The following is a 20,252-nucleotide window of genomic DNA, read 5'->3' as shown; positions in this document are numbered from 1 at the left end:
AAATTGCTTGTATTAATAAGTATTTTTTTATGAATCTAACTCTTGTCTATTTTACAGTTTAAAAACACAAAATGGATAGACAACCCAATATTTTAAGAGACCTACCCGGAGACATGATTGATGAAATCTTGTCTAGAGTCGGCCAGAATTCTTCGGCACAACTATTTAAGGCGAGATCAGTTTGTAAGATATTCGAAGAACGTTCCAAGAATGTCTTGGTTTATAAGAGACTTTCGTTTGAAAGATGGGGGATATCACATTGGGAAACCCATAAGTTACGATGTGTTTACTTTGACGCATATATTGCGGGGAACCCAAATGCTATTTTACGCAACGGGTTAAGAAATTATTTTGACTCAATATATCCGAATATTGGACTTCGTGATTTAGAAAAAGCGGCTAACATGCAACATAAAGAAGCATGTTATGCTTACGGATTAGTAATGTTCGCTTCTCACCAAAGTGAGAACAAGAACATCGGGCTACAACTATTAAACAAAACGTTTCCACAAGTGACGGAGTCGGTAATTGGGGTAAGAAATGAGGTTTTTAGATTATTACGGGACTGTTGGACATTACGTAACCCTCTTCCCTTTGATGACGTTACAACACGCTGTCTTATCAACGGCCATAACGATTATGTTGCACAAGACCAAGGATGGGAAGTAGTCCTAGTAAAACCAGAATGCATGACTTGTTTCTGGACGTATGAATTACGTGTCTTTATTGCCTTTGCTGAACGACTTGTGTACTAGCTAGAATTGTCTTCACAACTATCTTGTATCAAAGTTATTGTGTGCTATATTTCATGCTTTATGTAAAATAAGCGGTATTGTAAGTTTGTAAAATATTGTATAAAAGTTTGAACGCGAAATATTATTATAATCAATTTTTCATATAGAATTGTAGTAGTTGAATTGTATATTAGCTACTAAGTATGAACTTAACGGGTAGGTACTACCCGAATTTAAACTTATAAAACGCTAATATGAAGAAAAAGCTTTTATAAATGAGTTCATATTATGCTACGAAATACTATTAACTACTCTTAATATTCTGTATGATTAACTTGTTCCATTTAACTATTTTGAAGGAAATGGCACCGACTACTCGACACACCGTGAATATGAATGAAGAGGAATTCCGTACTTTTCTAGCTTCAAACATAGCCGCAGTACAGGCTGCGCTACATACCAACAATAACCTTGGATCTAGCAGTACAGGAAATCGTGTAGGATGCACCTACAAAGAATTCACTGCCTGCAAACCTTTGGAATTTGATGGAACCGAAGGACCAATCGGATTGAAACGGTGGACCGAGAAGGTCGAATCGGTGTTTGCCATAAGTAAGTGTACTGAAGAGGACAAAGTAAAGTACGCTACGCATACCTTCACAGGTTCTGCGTTAACATGGTGGAATACCTATCTAGAGCAAGTGGGACAAGACGATGCGTACGCACTACCGTGGTCAGCATTCAAGCACTTGATGAACGAGAAGTACCGTCCCAGAACCGAGGTCAATAAGCTCAAGACAGAATTTAGAGGGTTACGAACCCAAGGATTTGATATTACCACGTACGAAAGACGATTCACAGAATTGTGCCTATTGTGTCCGGGAGCATTCGAAGATGAGGAAGAGAAGATCGACGCGTTTGTGAAAGGATTACCGGAAAGAATCCAAGAAGATATAAGTTCACACGAGCCCGCCTCCATACAACAGGCATGTAGAATGGCTCACAAACTCGTGAACCAAATTGAAGAAAGAATTAAAGAACAGACTGCTGAAGAGGCCAATGTGAAGCAAGTCAAAAGAAAGTGGGAGGAAAACGGTGATAAGAATCACCAATACAACAACAACAGCAATTACAACAATAATCGCAACAATTATCCCAACAATCGCAACATCAATCGCAACTACAACAAACGGCCCAACAATAACAACAACAACAACAACAACAGCAACTACAACAATCATCCCAACAACAATAATAACCGCAACAACAACAACAATCAGAAGCAGCTATGCCAAAGGTGTGAAAAGAATCACTCGGGGTTCTGCACCAAATTTTGTAACAAGTGTAAAAGAAATGGTCATAGCGCGGCGAAGTGTGAGGTCTACGGACCAGGGGTTAATAGAACGAAAGGAACAAATGGTGTCGGAACGAGTAATGGCGGAGCAAGTAGTGTCGGAGCAAGTTATGCCAATGTAGTTTGTTATAAATGTGGAAAACCAGGCCACATTATTAGAAATTGCCCGAACCAGGAGAACACGAATGGACAAGGCCGTGGAAGAGTTTTCAATATTAATGCGGCAGAGGCACAGGAAAACCCGGAGCTTGTTACGGGTACGTTTCTTATTGACAATAAATCTGCTTACGTTTTATTTGATTCGGGTGCGGATAGAAGCTATATGAGTAGAGATTTTTGTGCTAAATTAAGTTGTCCATTGACGCCTTTGGATAGTAAATTTTTACTCGAATTAGCAAATGGTAAATTAATTTCAGCAGATAATATATGTCGGAATCGAGAAATTAAACTGGTTAGCGAAACATTTAAGATTGATTTGATACCAGTAGAGTTAGGGAGTTTTGATGTGATAATCGGTATGGACTGGTTGAAAGAAGTGAAAGCGGAGATCGTTTGTTACAAAAATGCAATTCGCATTATACGAGAAAAAGGAAAACCCTTAATGGTGTACGGAGAAAAGGGCAACACGAAGCTACATCTTATTAGTAATTTGAAGGCACAAAAACTAATAAGAAAAGGTTGCTATGCTGTTCTAGCACACGTCGAGAAAGTAAAAACTGAAGAAAAGAGCATCAATGATGTTCCCGTCGCAAAAGAATTTCCTGATGTATTTCCGAAAGAATTACCGGGATTACCCCCACATCGATCCGTTGAATTTCAAATAGATCTTGTACCAGGAGCTGCACCAATAGCTCGTGCTCCTTACAGACTCGCACCCAGCGAGATGAAAGAACTACAAAGCCAATTACAAGAACTTTTAGAGCGTGGTTTCATTCGACCAAGCACATCACCGTGGGGAGCTCCTGTTTTGTTTGTCAAGAAGAAAGATGGTACATTCAGGTTGTGTATCGACTACCGAGAGTTGAACAAACTTACCATCAAGAACCGCTACCCACTACCGAGAATCGATGACTTATTTGATCAACTACAAGGCTCGTCTGTTTATTCAAAGATTGACTTACGTTCCGGGTATCATCAAATGCGGGTGAAAGAAGATGATATTCCAAAGACTGCTTTCAGAACACGTTACGGTCATTACGAGTTTATGGTCATGCCGTTTGGTTTAACTAATGCACCAGCTGTGTTCATGGACCTTATGAACCGAGTGTGTGGACCATACCTTGACAAGTTTGTCATTGTTTTCATTGATGACATACTTATTTACTCAAAGAATGACCAAGAACACGGTGAACATTTGAGAAAGGTGTTAGAAGTATTGAGGAAGGAAGAATTGTACGCTAAGTTTTCAAAGTGTGCATTTTGGTTGGAAGAAGTTCAATTCCTCGGTCACATAGTGAACAAAGAAGGTATTAAGGTGGATCCGGCAAAGATAGAAACTGTTGAAAAGTGGGAAACCCCGAAAACTCCGAAACACATACGCCAGTTTTTAGGACTAGCTGGTTACTACAGAAGGTTCATCCAAGACTTTTCCAGAATAGCAAAACCCTTGACTGCATTAACGCATAAAGGGAAGAAATTTGAATGGAATGATGAACAAGAGAAAGCGTTTCAGTTATTGAAGAAAAAGCTAACTACGGCACCTATATTGTCATTGCCTGAAGGGAATGATGATTTTGTGATTTATTGTGATGCATCAAAGCAAGGTCTCGGTTGTGTATTAATGCAACGAACGAAGGTGATTGCTTATGCGTCTAGACAATTGAAGATTCACGAACAAAATTATACGACGCATGATTTGGAATTAGGCGCGGTTGTTTTTGCATTAAAGACTTGGAGGCACTACTTATATGGGGTCAAAAGTATTATATATACCGACCACAAAAGTCTTCAACACATATTTAATCAGAAACAACTGAATATGAGGCAGCGTAGGTGGATTGAATTATTGAATGATTACGACTTTGAGATTCGTTACCACCCGGGGAAGGCAAATGTGGTAGCCGATGCCTTGAGCAGGAAGGACAGAGAACCCATTCGAGTAAAATCTATGAATATAATGATTCATAATAACCTTACTACTCAAATAAAGGAGGCGCAACAAGGAGTTTTAAAAGAGGGAAATTTAAAGGATGAAATACCCAAAGGATCGGAGAAGCATCTTAATATTCGGGAAGACGGAACCCGGTATAGGGCTGAAAGGATTTGGGTACCAAAATTTGGAGATATGAGAGAAATGGTACTTAAAGAAGCTCATAAAACTAGATACTCAATACATCCTGGAACGGGGAAGATGTACAAGGATCTCAAGAAACATTTTTGGTGGCCGGGTATGAAAGCCGATGTTGCTAAATACGTAGGAGAATGTTTGACGTGTTCTAAGGTCAAAGCTGAGCATCAGAAACCATCAGGTCTACTTCAACAACCCGAAATCCCGGAATGGAAATGGGAAAACATTACCATGGATTTCATCACTAAATTGCCAAGGACTGCAAGTGGTTTTGATACTATTTGGGTAATAGTTGACCGTCTCACCAAATCAGCACACTTCTTGCCAATAAGAGAAGATGACAAGATGGAGAAGTTAGCACGACTGTATTTGAAGGAAGTCATCTCCAGACATGGAATACCAATCTCTATTATCTCTGATAGGGATGGCAGATTTATTTCAAGATTCTGGCAGACATTACAGCAAGCATTAGGAACTCGTCTAGACATGAGTACTGCCTATCATCCACAAACTGATGGGCAGAGCGAAAGGACGATACAAACGCTTGAAGACATGCTACGAGCATGTGTTATTGATTTCGGAAACAGTTGGGATCGACATCTACCGTTAGCAGAATTTTCCTACAACAACAGCTACCATTCAAGCATTGAGATGGCGCCGTTTGAAGCACTTTATGGTAGAAAGTGCAGGTCTCCGATTTTTTGGAGTGAAGTGGGGGATAGACAGATTACGGGTCCGGAGATTATACAAGAAACTACCGAGAAGATCATCCAAATTCAACAACGGTTGAAAACCGCCCAAAGTCGACAAAAGAGCTACGCTGACATTAAAAGAAAAGATATAGAATTTGAAATTGGAGAGATGGTCATGCTTAAAGTTGCACCTTGGAAAGGCGTTGTTCGATTTGGTAAACGAGGGAAATTAAATCCAAGGTATATTGGACCATTCAAGATTATTGATCGTGTCGGACCAGTAGCTTACCGACTAGAGTTACCTCAACAACTTGCGGCTGTACATAACACTTTCCACGTCTCGAATTTAAAGAAATGTTTTGCTAAAGAAGATCTCACTATTCCGTTAGATGAAATCCAAATCAACGAAAAACTTCAATTCATCGAAGAACCCGTCAAAATAATGGATCGTGAGGTTAAAAGACTTAAGCAAAACAAGATACCAATTGTTAAGGTTCGATGGAATGCTCGTAGAGGACCCGAGTTCACCTGGGAGCGTGAAGATCAGATGAAGAAGAAATACCCGCATCTATTTCCAGAAGATTCGTCAACACCTTCAACAGCTTAAAATTTCGGGACGAAATTTATTTAACGGGTAGGTACTGTAGTGACCCGAACTTTTCCATGTTTATATATATTAATTGAGATTGATATTTACATGATTAAATGTTTCCAACATGTTAAGCAATCAAACTTGTTAAGACTTGATTAATTGAAATATGTTTCATATAGACAATTGACCACCCAAGTTGACCGGTGATTCACGAACGTTAAAACTTGTAAAAAACTATATGATGACATATAATGGATATATATATAGTTAACATGATACTATGATAAGTAAACATATCATTAAGTATATTAACAATGAACTACATATGTAAAAACAAGACTACTAACTTAATGATTTTTAAACGAGACATATATGTAACGATTATCGTTGTAAAGACATTTAATGTATATATATCATATTAAGAGATATTCATACATGATAATATCATGATAATATAATAATTTAAAATCTCATTTGATATTATAAACATTGGGTTAACAACATTTAACAAGATCGTTAACCTAAAGGTTTCAAAACAACACTTACATGTAACGACTAACGATGACTTAACGACTCAGTTAAAATGTATATACATGTAGTGTTTTAATATGTATTTATACACTTTTGAAAGACTTCAATACACTTATCAAAATACTTCTACTTAACAAAAATGCTTACAATTACATCCTCGTTCAGTTTCATCAACAATTCTACTCGTATGCACCTGTATTCGTACTCGTACAATACACAGCTTTTAGATGTATGTACTATTGGTATATACACTCCAATGATCAGCTCTTAGCAGCCCATGTGAGTCACCTAACACATGTGGGAACCATCATTTGGCAACTAGCATGAAATATCTCATAAAATTACAAAAATATGAGTAATCATTCATGACTTATTTACATGAAAACAAAATTACATATCCTTTATATCTAATCCATACACCAACGACCAAAAACACCTACAAACACTTTCATTCTTCAATTTTCTTCATCTAATTGATCTCTCTCAAGTTCTATCTTCAAGTTCTAAGTGTTCTTCATAAATTCCAAAAGTTCTAGTTTCATAAAATCAAGAATACTTTCAAGTTTGCTAGCTCACTTCCAATCTTGTAAGGTGATCATCCAACCTCAAGAAATCTTTGTTTCTTACAGTAGGTTATCATTCTAATACAAGGTAATAATCATATTCAAACTTTGGTTCAATTTCTATAACTATAACAATCATATTTCAAGTGATGATCTTACTTGAACTTGTTTTCGTGTCATGATTCTGCTTCAAGAACTTCGAGCCATCCAAGGATCCATTGAAGCTAGATCCATTTTTCTCTTTTCCAGTAGGTTTATCCAAGGAAATTAAGGTAGTAATGATGTTCATAACATCATTTGATTCATACATATAAAGCTATCTTATTCGAAGGTTTAAACTTGTAATCACTAGAACATAGTTTAGTTAATTCTAAACTTGTTCGCAAACAAAAGTTAATCCTTCTAACTTGACTTTTAAAATCAACTAAACACATGTTCTATATCTATATGATATGCTAACTTAATGATTTAAAACCTGGAAACACGAAAAACACCGTAAAACCGGATTTACGCCGTCGTAGTAACACCGCGGGCTGTTTTGGGTTAGTTAATTAAAAACTATGATAAACTTTGATTTAAAAGTTGTTATTCTGAGAAAATGATTTTTATTATGAACATGAAACTATATCCAAAAATTATGGTTAAACTCAAAGTGGAAGTATGTTTTCTAAAATGGTCATCTAGACGTCGTTCTTTCGACTGAAATGACTACCTTTACAAAAACGACTTGTAACTTATTTTTCCGACTATAAACCTATACTTTTTCTGTTTAGATTCATAAAATAGAGTTCAATATGAAACCATAGCAATTTGATTCACTCAAAACGGATTTAAAATGAAGAAGTTATGGGTAAAACAAGATTGGATAATTTTTCTCATTTTAGCTACGTGAAAATTGGTAACAAATCTATTCCAACCATAACTTAATCAACTTGTATTGTATATTATGTAATCTTGAGATACCATAGACACGTATACAATGTTTCGACCTATCATGTCGACACATCTATATATATTTCGGAACAACCATAGACACTCTATATGTGAATGTTGGAGTTAGCTATACAGGGTTGAGGTTGATTCCAAAATATATATAGTTTGAGTTGTGATCAATACTGAGATACGTATACACTGGGTCGTGGATTGATTCAAGATAATATTTATCGATTTATTTCTGTACATCTAACTGTGGACAACTAGTTATAGGTTACTAACGAGGACAGCTGACTTAATAAACTTAAAACATCAAAATATATTAAAAGTGTTGTAAATATATTTTGAACATACTTTAATATATATGTATATATTGTTATAGGTTCGTGAATCAACAGTGGCCAAGTCTTACTTCCCGACGAAGTAAAAATCTGTGAAAGTGAGTTATAGTCCCACTTTTAAAATCTAATATTTTTGGGATGAGAATACATGCAGGTTTTATAAATGATTTACAAAATAGACACAAGTACGTGAAACTACATTCTATGGTTGAATTATCGAAATCGAATATGCCCCTTTTTATTAAGTCTGGTAATCTAAGAATTAGGGAACAGACACCCTAATTGACGCGAATCCTAAAGATAGATCTATTGGGCCTAACAAACCCCATCCAAAGTACCGGATGCTTTAGTACTTCGAAATTTATATCATATCCGAAGGGTGTCCCGGAATGATGGGGATATTCTTATATATGCATCTTGTTATTGTCGGTTACCAGGTGTTCACCATATGAATGATTTTTATCTCTATGTATGGGATGTGTATTGAAATATGAAATCTTGTGGTCTATTGTTACGATTTGATATATATAGGTTAAACCTATAACTCACCAACATTTTTGTTGACGTTTTAAGCATGTTTATTCTCAGGTGATTATTAAGAGCTTCCGCTGTCGCATACTTAAATAAGGACAAGATTTGGAGTCCATGCTTGTATGATATTGTGTAAAAACTGCATTCAAGAAACTTATTTTGTTGTAACATATTTGTATTGTAAACCATTATGTAATGGTCGTGTGTAAACAGGATATTTTAGATTATCATTATTTGATAATCTACGTAAAGCTTTTTAAACCTTTATTGATGAAATAAAGGTTATGGTTTGTTTAAAAATGAATGCAGTCTTTGAAAAACATCTCATATAGAGGTCAAAACCTCGCAACGAAATCAATTAATATGGAACGTTTTTAATCAATAAGAACGGGACATTTCATCATTTACAACAAACCACCTGACCTTTCTCACCTCAAGATCATTGGCTGTAAAGCAAATGCTCATACACATTTACCTGACAAATTTGCAAGTAGATCCATACCTTTTGTACTTCTAGGTTACCCTACCACACAAAAAGGCTATTATCTTTATGATCTACAATCATACAAAATCTTTGTAAGCAGACATGTATTATTTGATGAAAGCCAATTCCCATTTCTTCAATCAAACATAATGCATTCAAACACTAACTCAAACTCTAACCATCCATACATACATCTAGAAACAAACCAAAACAATACTTCCACCACACCAGTTATATCCTCTACCCCATCTATCTCTACATCCAATCATGATTCCCCTTCCACATCACAAACACAATCCTCTATCCCTCCATACAACACTGACACACCATTAAACTCACCTCCAACTACACAAGCTGATACATCTACCTCTGAGACACACTCTTCTCCACATACAGACACCCAACCACAACCTACAATAAGAACATCGAAAAGAATCCACACAATTCCAAATGAACTCAAAGATTATCAATACACTCTTCTAAAATCCAACATTCATTCAATTACCAAATTTCATCATTCTAGATATCTAAACTATTCCAACATCATCTCACCCACAAAAAGGCACCTTATTTGCTCAATCAACACCCTTGCGAAACCACAATCATATAAACAAGCATCCAAATATGACAAATGGAATGAATCAATGACCAAAGAACTTCTGGCACTGGAGTCAAATCACATATGGGACAATACTCCTCTTCCACCAAATAAAACAGTTATATGCTCCAAATGGGTTTACAAGATCAAATTGAAATCTGATGGGACTGTAGAAAGATACAAAGCAAGACTTGTGGCTAAAGGCTATACACAAAAAGAAGGCACAGATTATAAAGAAATCTTTGCCCCTGTTGCCAAAATGGTAACTATTAGGGCACTTCTTGCTACAGCTGTTCACAACAATTGGGTAATTGAACAACTTGATGTAAATAATGCATTTCTTCATGGAGATTTACATGAAGAGGTTTACATGTCCATTCCACAAGGTTACACAAAATCTGTCCCACCTAACTCTGTTTGCAAGCTCATGAAATCACTATATGGTCTAAAACAGGCAAATAGACAATGGTTTACCAAGCTTACAACTTTTCTGTTCACACAGGGTTTCAAGCAGAGCTATGCAGATACTTCTCTAGTTACCTAAAAACATAACAAAGATTTCATAGCTATAGTCATCTATGTGGATGACTTACTTATTACTGGTAACAATCCCTCACTGATTCAACAATTCAAACATAATCTGGATAAAACCTTTAGCATCAAAGACTTAGGTCCCATACATTATTACCTAGGCATAGAATTTCTAAGGAATTCTACTGGCCTCACCATGTCTCAAAGAAAATATGCCTTGGAACTACTTCACTTAGCAGACATTTTAGATGAAAAACCCTCCAACATACTTGTAGATCCAACTATCAATCTTTTTGACAATGTGGGTGAATAATTGCCTGATGCAACCCTGTACAGGACTCTAGTAGGAAAACTGATTTACCTAACCATTACCAAACTAGATTTAGCATATGCTGCACAGGTACTCAGCCAATACAGTAAAAACCCAAGGATAAGCCACCTTCAAGCATTGTACAAGGTCCTTAGGTACATCAAATTATGTCCTGGACAGGGTCTCCTATTTCTACAGTCCACCTCACTCATCTTACAAGCTTATTGTGACAGTGATTGGGCCAAATGCACACTCTCTAGAAGGTCCATAACTGGTTATTGTGTATATCTTGGTTCATGTTTAATTTCTTGGTTATCCAAAAAGCAAACAGTGGTATCCAGGTCTTCCACAGAGGCAGAATACAGAGCACTTGCAGATTGCACTTGTGAACTAACATGGTTGCAGAGTCTTCTACATGATCTTAAGATACCCAGGACCCTCCCTGTCACCATTTATTGTGACAATGATTCAACAATTGCCTTGGCAGCCAATCCTGTTCATCATGCAAGGACAAAGCATATAGAGATAGACTGCCATTTTGTTAGAGATAAAATTAAAGCTGGTCAAATCATTACTCAATACATTCCCACCACAGCTCAAATAGCAGATGTGTTCACTAAAGGATTGAGTAGATCACCCTTCTACAACTGCATATCTAAGTTTGGCATATGTGATCCATACACATTGCCATCTTGGGTATAAAGAAATAAATGATACACTATCAATCCAATGTGCAAAATGACAAGAGGCTTTAGAAGACTGCAATTACATTTAATTTATTTTTCATTACTCTTTCTTAGTTTGTTAAAGAAGTTAGTTGGTAAGTAGTTAGGAGGTAGTTTTATCTAGTTGCATTGTATATAAGGGACATCATCTCTCTCATTTTGTAAGTTATCATTTTATCAATGAATCAATTTTAATCTCACTTGAACATACACTTAATACTATATCAATTCGACTCAATTCTACCTATGAATCAAACGGACCGGGTTTCTTTTACATGGAGCGGGTGAATGTGATTTAAATTGAAGATGATAAAAAATAAAATTTAAAATCTCCCTCTTAAAAATAACAAAATACCGCCTCTATTTTTTGTGTATATATAAACCCCCATACCAATTCTCCTGAAAAAAACATACGCACACAAATAAACACTCCATTTCTCTGTATCTAATATCCCAAAACCCTAACAAAATCATGAGAGAAATCCTTCACATTCAAGGCGGCCAATGCGGCAACCAGATCGGAGCCAAGTTCTGGGAGGTCGTTTGCGCCGAGCACGGTATCGATTCCACTGGCCGTTACTCTGGCGACCAGGATCTACAACTTGAGCGCGTGAATGTGTACTACAATGAAGCTAGTTGTGGTAGGTTTGTTCCACGCGCCATTCTCATGGACCTTGAGCCAGGTACTATGGACAGTGTCCGATCTGGACCGTACGGCCAGATCTTCAGACCTGATAACTTTGTGTTTGGGCAGTCCGGTGCCGGAAATAATTGGGCGAAAGGTCATTATACTGAAGGAGCGGAGTTGATTGATTCTGTTCTTGATGTTGTTCGTAAGGAAGCTGAGAATTGTGACTGTCTTCAAGGTTTATGTTTCTACATCTATCTCTATTTCTAATTTTATTTTGAATTTTTTTTAATTATTGTAGCAAATAATGATTACAGATCTGAATGTATATGTATATGTATATGTATATGTATATGTTTTGATTTGATTTGATTATATGGTCTATGATTTGACTATGAAATGAATTTACTGTTTTTAATTTTGTGTTGTTATGATTCTACTTTTGGTAAACTAGGGTTTTGGAAGTAGATCTGCCAAATTGATATGTGTTATATAGATTAGTCCTAATTTCATATAGATTAGCTCTAATTGTTTATTTTTAATAGGAAAATGATATGCGCATATTATATGTTTTTTTAATACATATATTACACATACATTTGGATTTAAACATACATTACTGTTTTCTATTTCCATTTCCATTTCCATTTCCATTTCCTATATACAAGGATACTGGATACTGTATACTCTATTCTACTCTAATAACCGATAAGCTACTAGTATTACTTACAGTATTAAAATACTTAGATTAGAACCACAACAAGATGTTATCAACTTGTTGTTGAAACTTGATTCAATGTATGCTGTTGAATTTTCTATGATGTATAAAGTCTTAATATATTGATATTCTTGTTGTATTTGTTAGTGAATCAACTCTGGCTTAAAATATACTCTGATATTATTGTATACTGTTTGATGGTGTGTTTGGCAACAGGGTTTCAGGTATGCCATTCATTAGGAGGAGGAACAGGGTCTGGAATGGGGACTTTGTTGATCTCCAAGATAAGGGAGGAGTATCCGGACCGAATGATGCTTACATTCTCAGTTTTTCCATCGCCTAAGGTCTCAGATACAGTTGTTGAACCGTACAATGCAACTTTATCTGTTCATCAGCTTGTTGAAAATGCTGATGAATGCATGGTTCTTGATAATGAGGCTCTTTATGATATCTGTTTTCGTACTCTCAAACTCACTACTCCCAGCTGTAAGTCCCTCTTCTCAATAGAGTCCTAACAAAAATATAATATTTCTCATGAAAAAACTTTTAATCATTTATTGTGGGTCCTGATATTGAGGCATTGACAGTGTACTTGTGTGTTGATGCTTTGAAACAACCTTATTTATGAAGTATCTTAATACTCAACTGCTTTCTCTGAAATTTGTTAGATGTGCACATGAGCTAGTATTAAAATCCATATGCTCTTTAAGCTGTACCATCTTGCATTGTTGGCCTGTTTGGTATAATTTAAAGAATGCAGTTGGAATAGTTTGTGATAATTGGATTTCTACTTTTTGATTATGAATTTTGATGTGGTACTTGGTCAAAGCACTTGTGTATTGTACTCTTCAGGTCATGTGAGTAGCAACTCATTTCATGTGATCCCCTGCATAAAACAAGATTCTTTCTTTTTTTAGGTGCATAAAACAGTTGTCAAATTTCAGCCTTTCATGTGATTCCTTTCTTAATTGAAAATCCAAGCTTACAAAACCTAAAAAAAAGCTTTCTTATTCAAAAATAGCCAATAACTTTTTTTACTCTGGTTGTTTAAAATTGAATAAAAGAATAATAAATCTGTCAGTATTTAAAGAGGTAGCAATATATGTTGTATTTCTGTATTTATTTGGTAAAAAATTCTATTATATTTTATTAGTTTCTTACTTACGTATTCTTTTTTCAATTTTACTTGTTTTTCTAATCATCCAGTCAACAGTTTTACAGATCTGTCTTAACTGTTGGTTAAAATTCTGTACTTATGTTACTATATTCATGAAAAACTTACCATTTGTAGAAAGACATGGGGCCTTGAATGGCAACAAAATAAACTAATACAACTCTAAAAATGTGACGATTGGTATAAATATTTACTATAAATATATGTTTTTGTTATGGTCATTGATGTGTTATTAGTTACCAAGTAGTTTTTTTTTCTTCGAAATGATACACCACATAACCATTGTCGTATATGATTTATATATAATAACTGTTTTTGTGACTTGTGTACAGTTGGAGATCTGAATCACTTAATCTCTGCTACCATGAGTGGTGTCACTTGCTGCCTTCGCTTCCCGGGTCAACTAAACTCGGATCTTCGCAAGCTTGCAGTTAACTTGATCCCATTCCCTCGACTCCACTTCTTCATGGTTGGCTTTGCACCCTTGACATCTCGTGGGTCCCAACTGTACAGAGCCTTAACTGTACCAGAGCTCACTCAACAAATGTGGGACGCCAAAAACATGATGTGTGCCGCCGATCCCCGCCATGGCCGCTACCTCACCGCATCAGCAATGTTCCGTGGTAAGATGAGTACAAAGGAGGTTGATGAGCAGATGATTAATGTACAAAACAAGAACTCGTCTTACTTTGTTGAGTGGATTCCAAACAATGTGAAGTCAACTGTGTGTGACATTCCTCCAACGGGTCTGAAAATGGCGTCCACTTTTATTGGAAACTCGACTTCGATTCAGGAAATGTTTAGGCGAGTGAGTGAGCAATTCACGGCTATGTTTAGAAGGAAGGCTTTTTTGCATTGGTATACGGGGGAAGGAATGGACGAAATGGAGTTTACTGAAGCCGAAAGTAACATGAATGATCTTGTTTCTGAGTATCAACAATACCAAGATGCGACTGCTGATGAGGAAGGTGAGTATGAGGAAGATGAAGTGTATGAGGAAGAAGCTTAAAGAATAGTAAAATTTGGTTTGAATTTGTCTTTTAGGTTAACTTTAGTATTGTGTTTTTGTTGGATCTGGTTTGGTTTGTTGGTGATGAAACTTTATGAGTTAGTGTTGAGTGCTACTTTCTTGAATGTTGAACTTTGTGTTGGTTTGCTAAGTGGGTCTCTTTATGGAATATGCTAGTGAATTACCAGTGTATTGTTTTTTAAAACTTAGTCCAATATAATGCAGGTTACTGGTAACTAGATTTTATATGCTGATAAGGATGTTTGAATGTTTTATTACAGTTCAAAGATTAAAACGTTTTTTTGTGGGTGCAATTGTAAACTTCAATCAACATAAACGATGAAATTCAGTTTATTGAAATGTGGCAAATGATAACATGATCTTCAAATAGTTTGGTGCAAATTAAGATACATAAAGTAGCAGCATGACATGATGTATCATACAGAAATCAAATCAAATTTGGTCTTCAACAATGGCGAAATGTTGCATGGAGGTTGTGTGATCACATAACTTTCACTTCAGTTTGTTTTGTCCAAATTCTCCACCTGTCCCTGGAATAATTTCTTGGCTTGAAACAGAACCTTGTGAACTTCATCCCAATGAGGTGCAGTTGCACTCTTTATATCTTCGATCCACTGAGACACTTTCTTGAAAGGGCAAAATATCCGCTCGTGATTCTTCTCACTCAGAAGCTGAACACACATTCAATATCACATTTTGTTACAGAATTAACCAAAACCATGATGAAATGAGAAAACTTTATCAATTCTTTTGATTAAGTTTTTATATCGTTACCTGAAGTTCCATGATTTAACTCACTTACTAAGCAGAGATCTGCTAATGATGGTTCCGATCTTCCAACCAAAAACTTTCCATCTTTTAGCCAAAAATCTTCAATTATAGACAACGATTTCACAAGTGTTTTCTCAGCTTCTTCAGTTGCTTGAGGGTTTAGAGGGAGGCCTCTCAATGGTAAAAACACCGTGTTTATAAGAACTCCAACTGAAACCAGAAAGTATATAACTAACCTTATGATAAAACAATCCTTGAATTTTATCTAACATATAATCAAGGTTGCAAAAGTCGATAGTCGGGACTAGTCAGTCAGAACCTTATAGGGACTTATAGGCCAAGTCGGAGACTAGTCAGATGTTGACTAAACTTTGACTGAATTTGACCAATATTTGACCTAATAAAGCTAACTTTGAACTAATAAATCCAACTTTGACCCGGTTAATTGGACATTTGACAACTTTGACGAATAGATCAGCCAAGTTGAGAACATGTCAGAAAACATTTTAATCCCGACTAGTCGGGGGACTTTTACAGCCATGCATATATGTATGAAAAAAACTTAGATAAAAGTATCACCTGACCCACGGTGCAGATTAGAATGATGCCAGTCTAGAACTGAGTGAACCTTAGCTCTTTCATATATATCACTCGGATACCTACAAATATATAAACATTTTCCATATTACAACAACGTAACAGTTTGGAACGATCTATAGAATTTGTCTGCTGATATATAAGACTAAGATGAAATTCAACTCACCAGTGACTAGCCACTTCCGGAAACGCACTACATAAGTAGATAAGAATGGCGTGGCTGAAAGCGAAAACACATTTATACATCATTTAAAGTAATACAAACCGAAAATGAATGTATATATTTCATTGGTTAGATAAAAAAAAGACCTCTCAAACAGCTTAAACTCTCCATGGACTATTGCTGGAACTTGAGACATGGGATTTATTTCTGCATAAAGAGCACCAATAGAAATACTTATGTTAATTAGTTAATGATTCTTTTCTGATCTAATATATATTAAATAACTAAAAATTAAAAAATGCACAATCTTAAGTCTTAACACAAAGCAATTAAAGATTTTTATATAATGAACCTTTATATTCAGGGGCATGTTGTTCATCTTCCAAGATTTTTACCGTGATTTCCTCAAACTCTATCCCATTCATCCTTCAAAATTACATAAAAGACAATTACTGTCATAAAAAAACACAAATTTTTTTTTTTATCAAGAATCAGTCCAACAATAAACAAAAACATTCTTAAACCTTATCTCACACAATGTGAAATTTAAAAAAATTACACAAAACAAATTATTATATAAAAAAAGTGGGATAGAAAAACAAACTTGCAGAAGATGAGAATGGCACGAGATGGTTGGGACATTCGATCACAATATATTTTCAGCGTTGTCATCTTTTTTTTTTTTTTTTTTTCTCTCAAAAATTGGATTACACTTCAAAATTCTAGTATATTTCTTAACAAATATATGATACTAATGAACGAATATATCTTATCTCATTTATAGTAAAAAAATTAAAATGATAAAATGATGATGTCATTATTAAGCTAATTTCTTTATTAAGAAAAAATCAAAAAAATAAAGAAAAAAAAATCTAAGAATGGTGAGTGATGTCATTAATCTAAATAATTTTGAATTAAAATTAAATCTTATTAATTAATTATTATTATTAAATCTTATTAATAATTATGTTAATTATTTTAATTAAATAATTTTGAATTATTTTAATTAATTATTTTGAATTGAGTACGCGAAGGTATAAAAGCTATGCAGAAGGAAACCAATTCTAAATTTTGAATTGAGTAAAGGGTTTTTCGGTATGAAATGATTTTCGGATATCGGATGATATTCTAATTACATAGAATACCTATACATAGTACAGAAGATCCCGTAAATTACGGAGGGAATTAAGGAAACGTGTCATATAAAGTCTACAGTAACAGATACGCTAAGATATGAATTTTGTCTATACACTATCGATGCATTAAATGCAGTAAGACGTGTCTAGACTTTAAGGATGATAAGCAAATAATTTTCGGCACGAAATGATAAGCAAAACTTTTGACATGCAGACACGGTCGAAGTCCAGACTCATTAACGCATCTAAACAACTATCAGTTACACTAATGCAAGACCTGGTTCGCTAAGACCACCGCTCTGATACCAACTGAAGCGACCCGTCCTAATCCATCTGGACGAATACATTACATTTGGTTACATCGCGAGGTACTTGACCTCTATATGATACATTTTACAAACATTGCATTCGTTTTTAAAAGACAAACTTTCATTACATCGACAGTTGACGGCATGCATACCATTTCATAATATATCCAACTATAATTAACTTAGTAATAATCTTGATGAACTCAACGACTCGAATGCAACATCTTTTGAAATATGTCATGAATGACTCCAAGTAATATCTCTAATATGAGCAAATGCACAACAGAAGGTTTCATTAATACCTGAGAATAAACATGCTTTAAAGTGTCAACCAAAAGGTTGGTGAGTTCATTAGTTTATCATAAATAATCATTTCAGATAGTATAATAGACCACAAGATACTCATATTTCGAAAACAATCTGTGCAGGTCTGCTCACTGCTGGAAAATCATTCATACGATATATAAACACATGGTAATCGACCTTAACAAGATGCATATAGAATATCCCCCGCATACCGGCATTCCGCACGATCATGCAAAAGCATACAATCAGGCCACTCTTTTAAATATGATGGTTGTGTACACCTCACAAACAGATCATATCTTTTAAAGCTGGCGGTTGTATACCTATTTCGAAGTACTAAAGCAGTTCAAATTCTCTGACTGGGGCTTGTTAGTGCCCATAGATCTATCTTTAGGATTTGCGTCAATTAGGGTGTCTGTTCCCTAATTCTCTGATTACCAGACTAAAAGGGGTGATATCCGATGTACTCATAACTCATTCGTAGAATGTTTTTAAGTACTTGTGTCCATTCCGCCAAACATTTATAAAAGTAGCGCATGTATTCTCAGTCCCAAAAATATATATTGCAAAAGCATTTAAAAGGGGAGTAATGAAACTCACAATACTGTATTTTGTAGTAAAAATACATATGACGACACTGGATAAGTGCAGGGTTGGCCTCGGATTCACGAACCTATATCATTTATATATATATTAACATATATAATCGTAATCAAACAATTTATATGTATTTATTATGATTTAATATTAATATCCTTATATATAATTTTGTTAATATTTATAATATGTTATATTAGTTATTTTATATATAATTTAATCAACGTTATATTAATGTAAATAATATTAGTTAAAACATATAATTAACTAATATTGGTATACTTATGTAAATAATACATTTTTATCTAAATTTCATTTGTTTGCAAAATAATAGTTAATAATATTAATAGAATAAGGATAATAATACTAATTATAATGCTAATAATAATAATAATAATAATAATAATAATAATAATAATAATAATAATAATAATAATAATAATAATAGTAATAATGATATATTTTGATGAAAAGATAATAATGATAAGATAAAATGATAGTTTTCATAAAAATAATATTTTTAATAATAATGGTAATTTTAATAATAATGTCAGTAATCATATTAATAGTATTAATGTTTAAATGATAATTCTAACAGTGATGCTTAGTAATATTAATAATACTTGTAATGATCTGATAACATAATAATGATAATAATAAAGATAATACTAATATTTACTGATAATAATAAATCGTAATATGATAGTAATAATAATACTTAACTTAACAACAATGATAATAATATTCATTTTTGTAACTATACTTGAAATCATAAGTTCTATTCATTTCATGTATTAGTACTAATAATAACAATAATAATAATAATAATAATAATAATAATAATAATAATAATAATAATAATAATAATAATAATAATAATAGTAATAATAATAATAATAATAATAATAATAAATATACCTATATTAGTAATAATAATAGTATTAATAATTATAATACTTGTAATAATATCAATAATTAATAATGATGTTCATAATAATAATTCTAAGATTCATCATACTTAATACTAACAAATATTAATTATAATACCAATAATAAAAATAATAAAAATAATATTAACACTTAATAATAATAATAGTAATAATAATAATTTTTAAAATGGAAAACTACCTCAAAAACTCTTTTAAAAAGAAAACGTCTGCCTTTCAAAAAGAAAAAAAAAAAAAAAACGCCTCAAACCGGACTCTAACCCAAGACCTCTCGTTCCATGCCAACACCCCTAAACCATCCATCCATCCATCCATCCATGCTTTTCTTGTTTATTACATGACTAATACCTCTATAACTCGTATTACATTCTATTCTTCCTCTTCTCTTTCATCAACTCGATCAGATCATCACCATCATTATTCTAACTCTCGGCCCAATCAAAATGACGAACTGGAAGCCCAACACCATAACAGGAACACGGCCCAACTGAAACCACAGCCTAACAGTTTAAAATAAGTCCAAAGTGATAAAGGGTTGCTTGGTTTCTCTGGTTCGTCGACGGAACCGAAAAAATATACCGCTTCTTGTGTTAATATTCATCATAACTTCATCATCATAACATCACAAAATCTTTATAGTTATCGTCATCATCATTCTTCAAGCATCTCGA

At 34.2% G+C, this 20,252-nt stretch overlaps 2 protein-coding genes across 2 annotated transcripts; one reads left to right on the top strand and one right to left on the bottom strand.

The window, feature by feature from the left end:
• The first annotated feature begins 11,632 nt into the window (after nucleotides 1-11,632).
• On the top strand, nucleotides 11,633-14,940 carry LOC139853377 (tubulin beta-1 chain-like). Its single transcript, XM_071842765.1, has 3 exons — nucleotides 11,633-12,072; nucleotides 12,769-13,038; nucleotides 14,059-14,940. The coding sequence occupies exons 1-3, from the start codon at nucleotides 11,679-11,681 to the stop codon at nucleotides 14,733-14,735; spliced, it is 1,341 nt and encodes a 446-aa protein (XP_071698866.1). The 5' UTR covers nucleotides 11,633-11,678; the 3' UTR covers nucleotides 14,736-14,940.
• Nucleotides 14,941-15,076: 136 nt separating this feature from the next.
• Nucleotides 15,077-16,959, bottom strand: LOC139852452 (glutathione S-transferase T1-like). The gene is given in 8 exon segments (XM_071841751.1): nucleotides 15,077-15,427; nucleotides 15,531-15,548; nucleotides 15,550-15,737; nucleotides 16,107-16,186; nucleotides 16,291-16,344; nucleotides 16,434-16,494; nucleotides 16,640-16,713; nucleotides 16,892-16,959. Coding segments are annotated over 8 exon segments (717 nt in total). The 3' UTR covers nucleotides 15,077-15,253.
• Between the last annotated feature and the right edge of the window lie 3,293 nt (nucleotides 16,960-20,252).

This window comes from Rutidosis leptorrhynchoides, chromosome 6, assembly GCF_046630445.1.
Source record: "Rutidosis leptorrhynchoides isolate AG116_Rl617_1_P2 chromosome 6, CSIRO_AGI_Rlap_v1, whole genome shotgun sequence".
NCBI classification, from domain to species: Eukaryota; Viridiplantae; Streptophyta; class Magnoliopsida; order Asterales; family Asteraceae; genus Rutidosis; species Rutidosis leptorrhynchoides.
The sequence above is the reverse complement of the archived record's forward strand: the minus strand, read 5'-3'. Positions and strand labels throughout refer to the sequence as shown.

What these genes read in the sequence shown, in the direction of transcription:
- LOC139853377 (XM_071842765.1), top strand. Translation starts at nt 11,679, where the DNA reads ATGAGAGAAATCCTTCACATTCAAGGCGGCCAATGCGGCAACCAGATC. An exon ending in GAATTGTGACTGTCTTCAAG is followed by an intron (nt 12,073 to 12,768) that starts GTTTATGTTTCT and finishes GTTTGGCAACAG; the next exon opens with GGTTTCAGGTATGCCATTCA. An exon ending in CAAACTCACTACTCCCAGCT is followed by an intron (nt 13,039 to 14,058) that starts GTAAGTCCCTCT and finishes ACTTGTGTACAG; the next exon opens with TTGGAGATCTGAATCACTTA.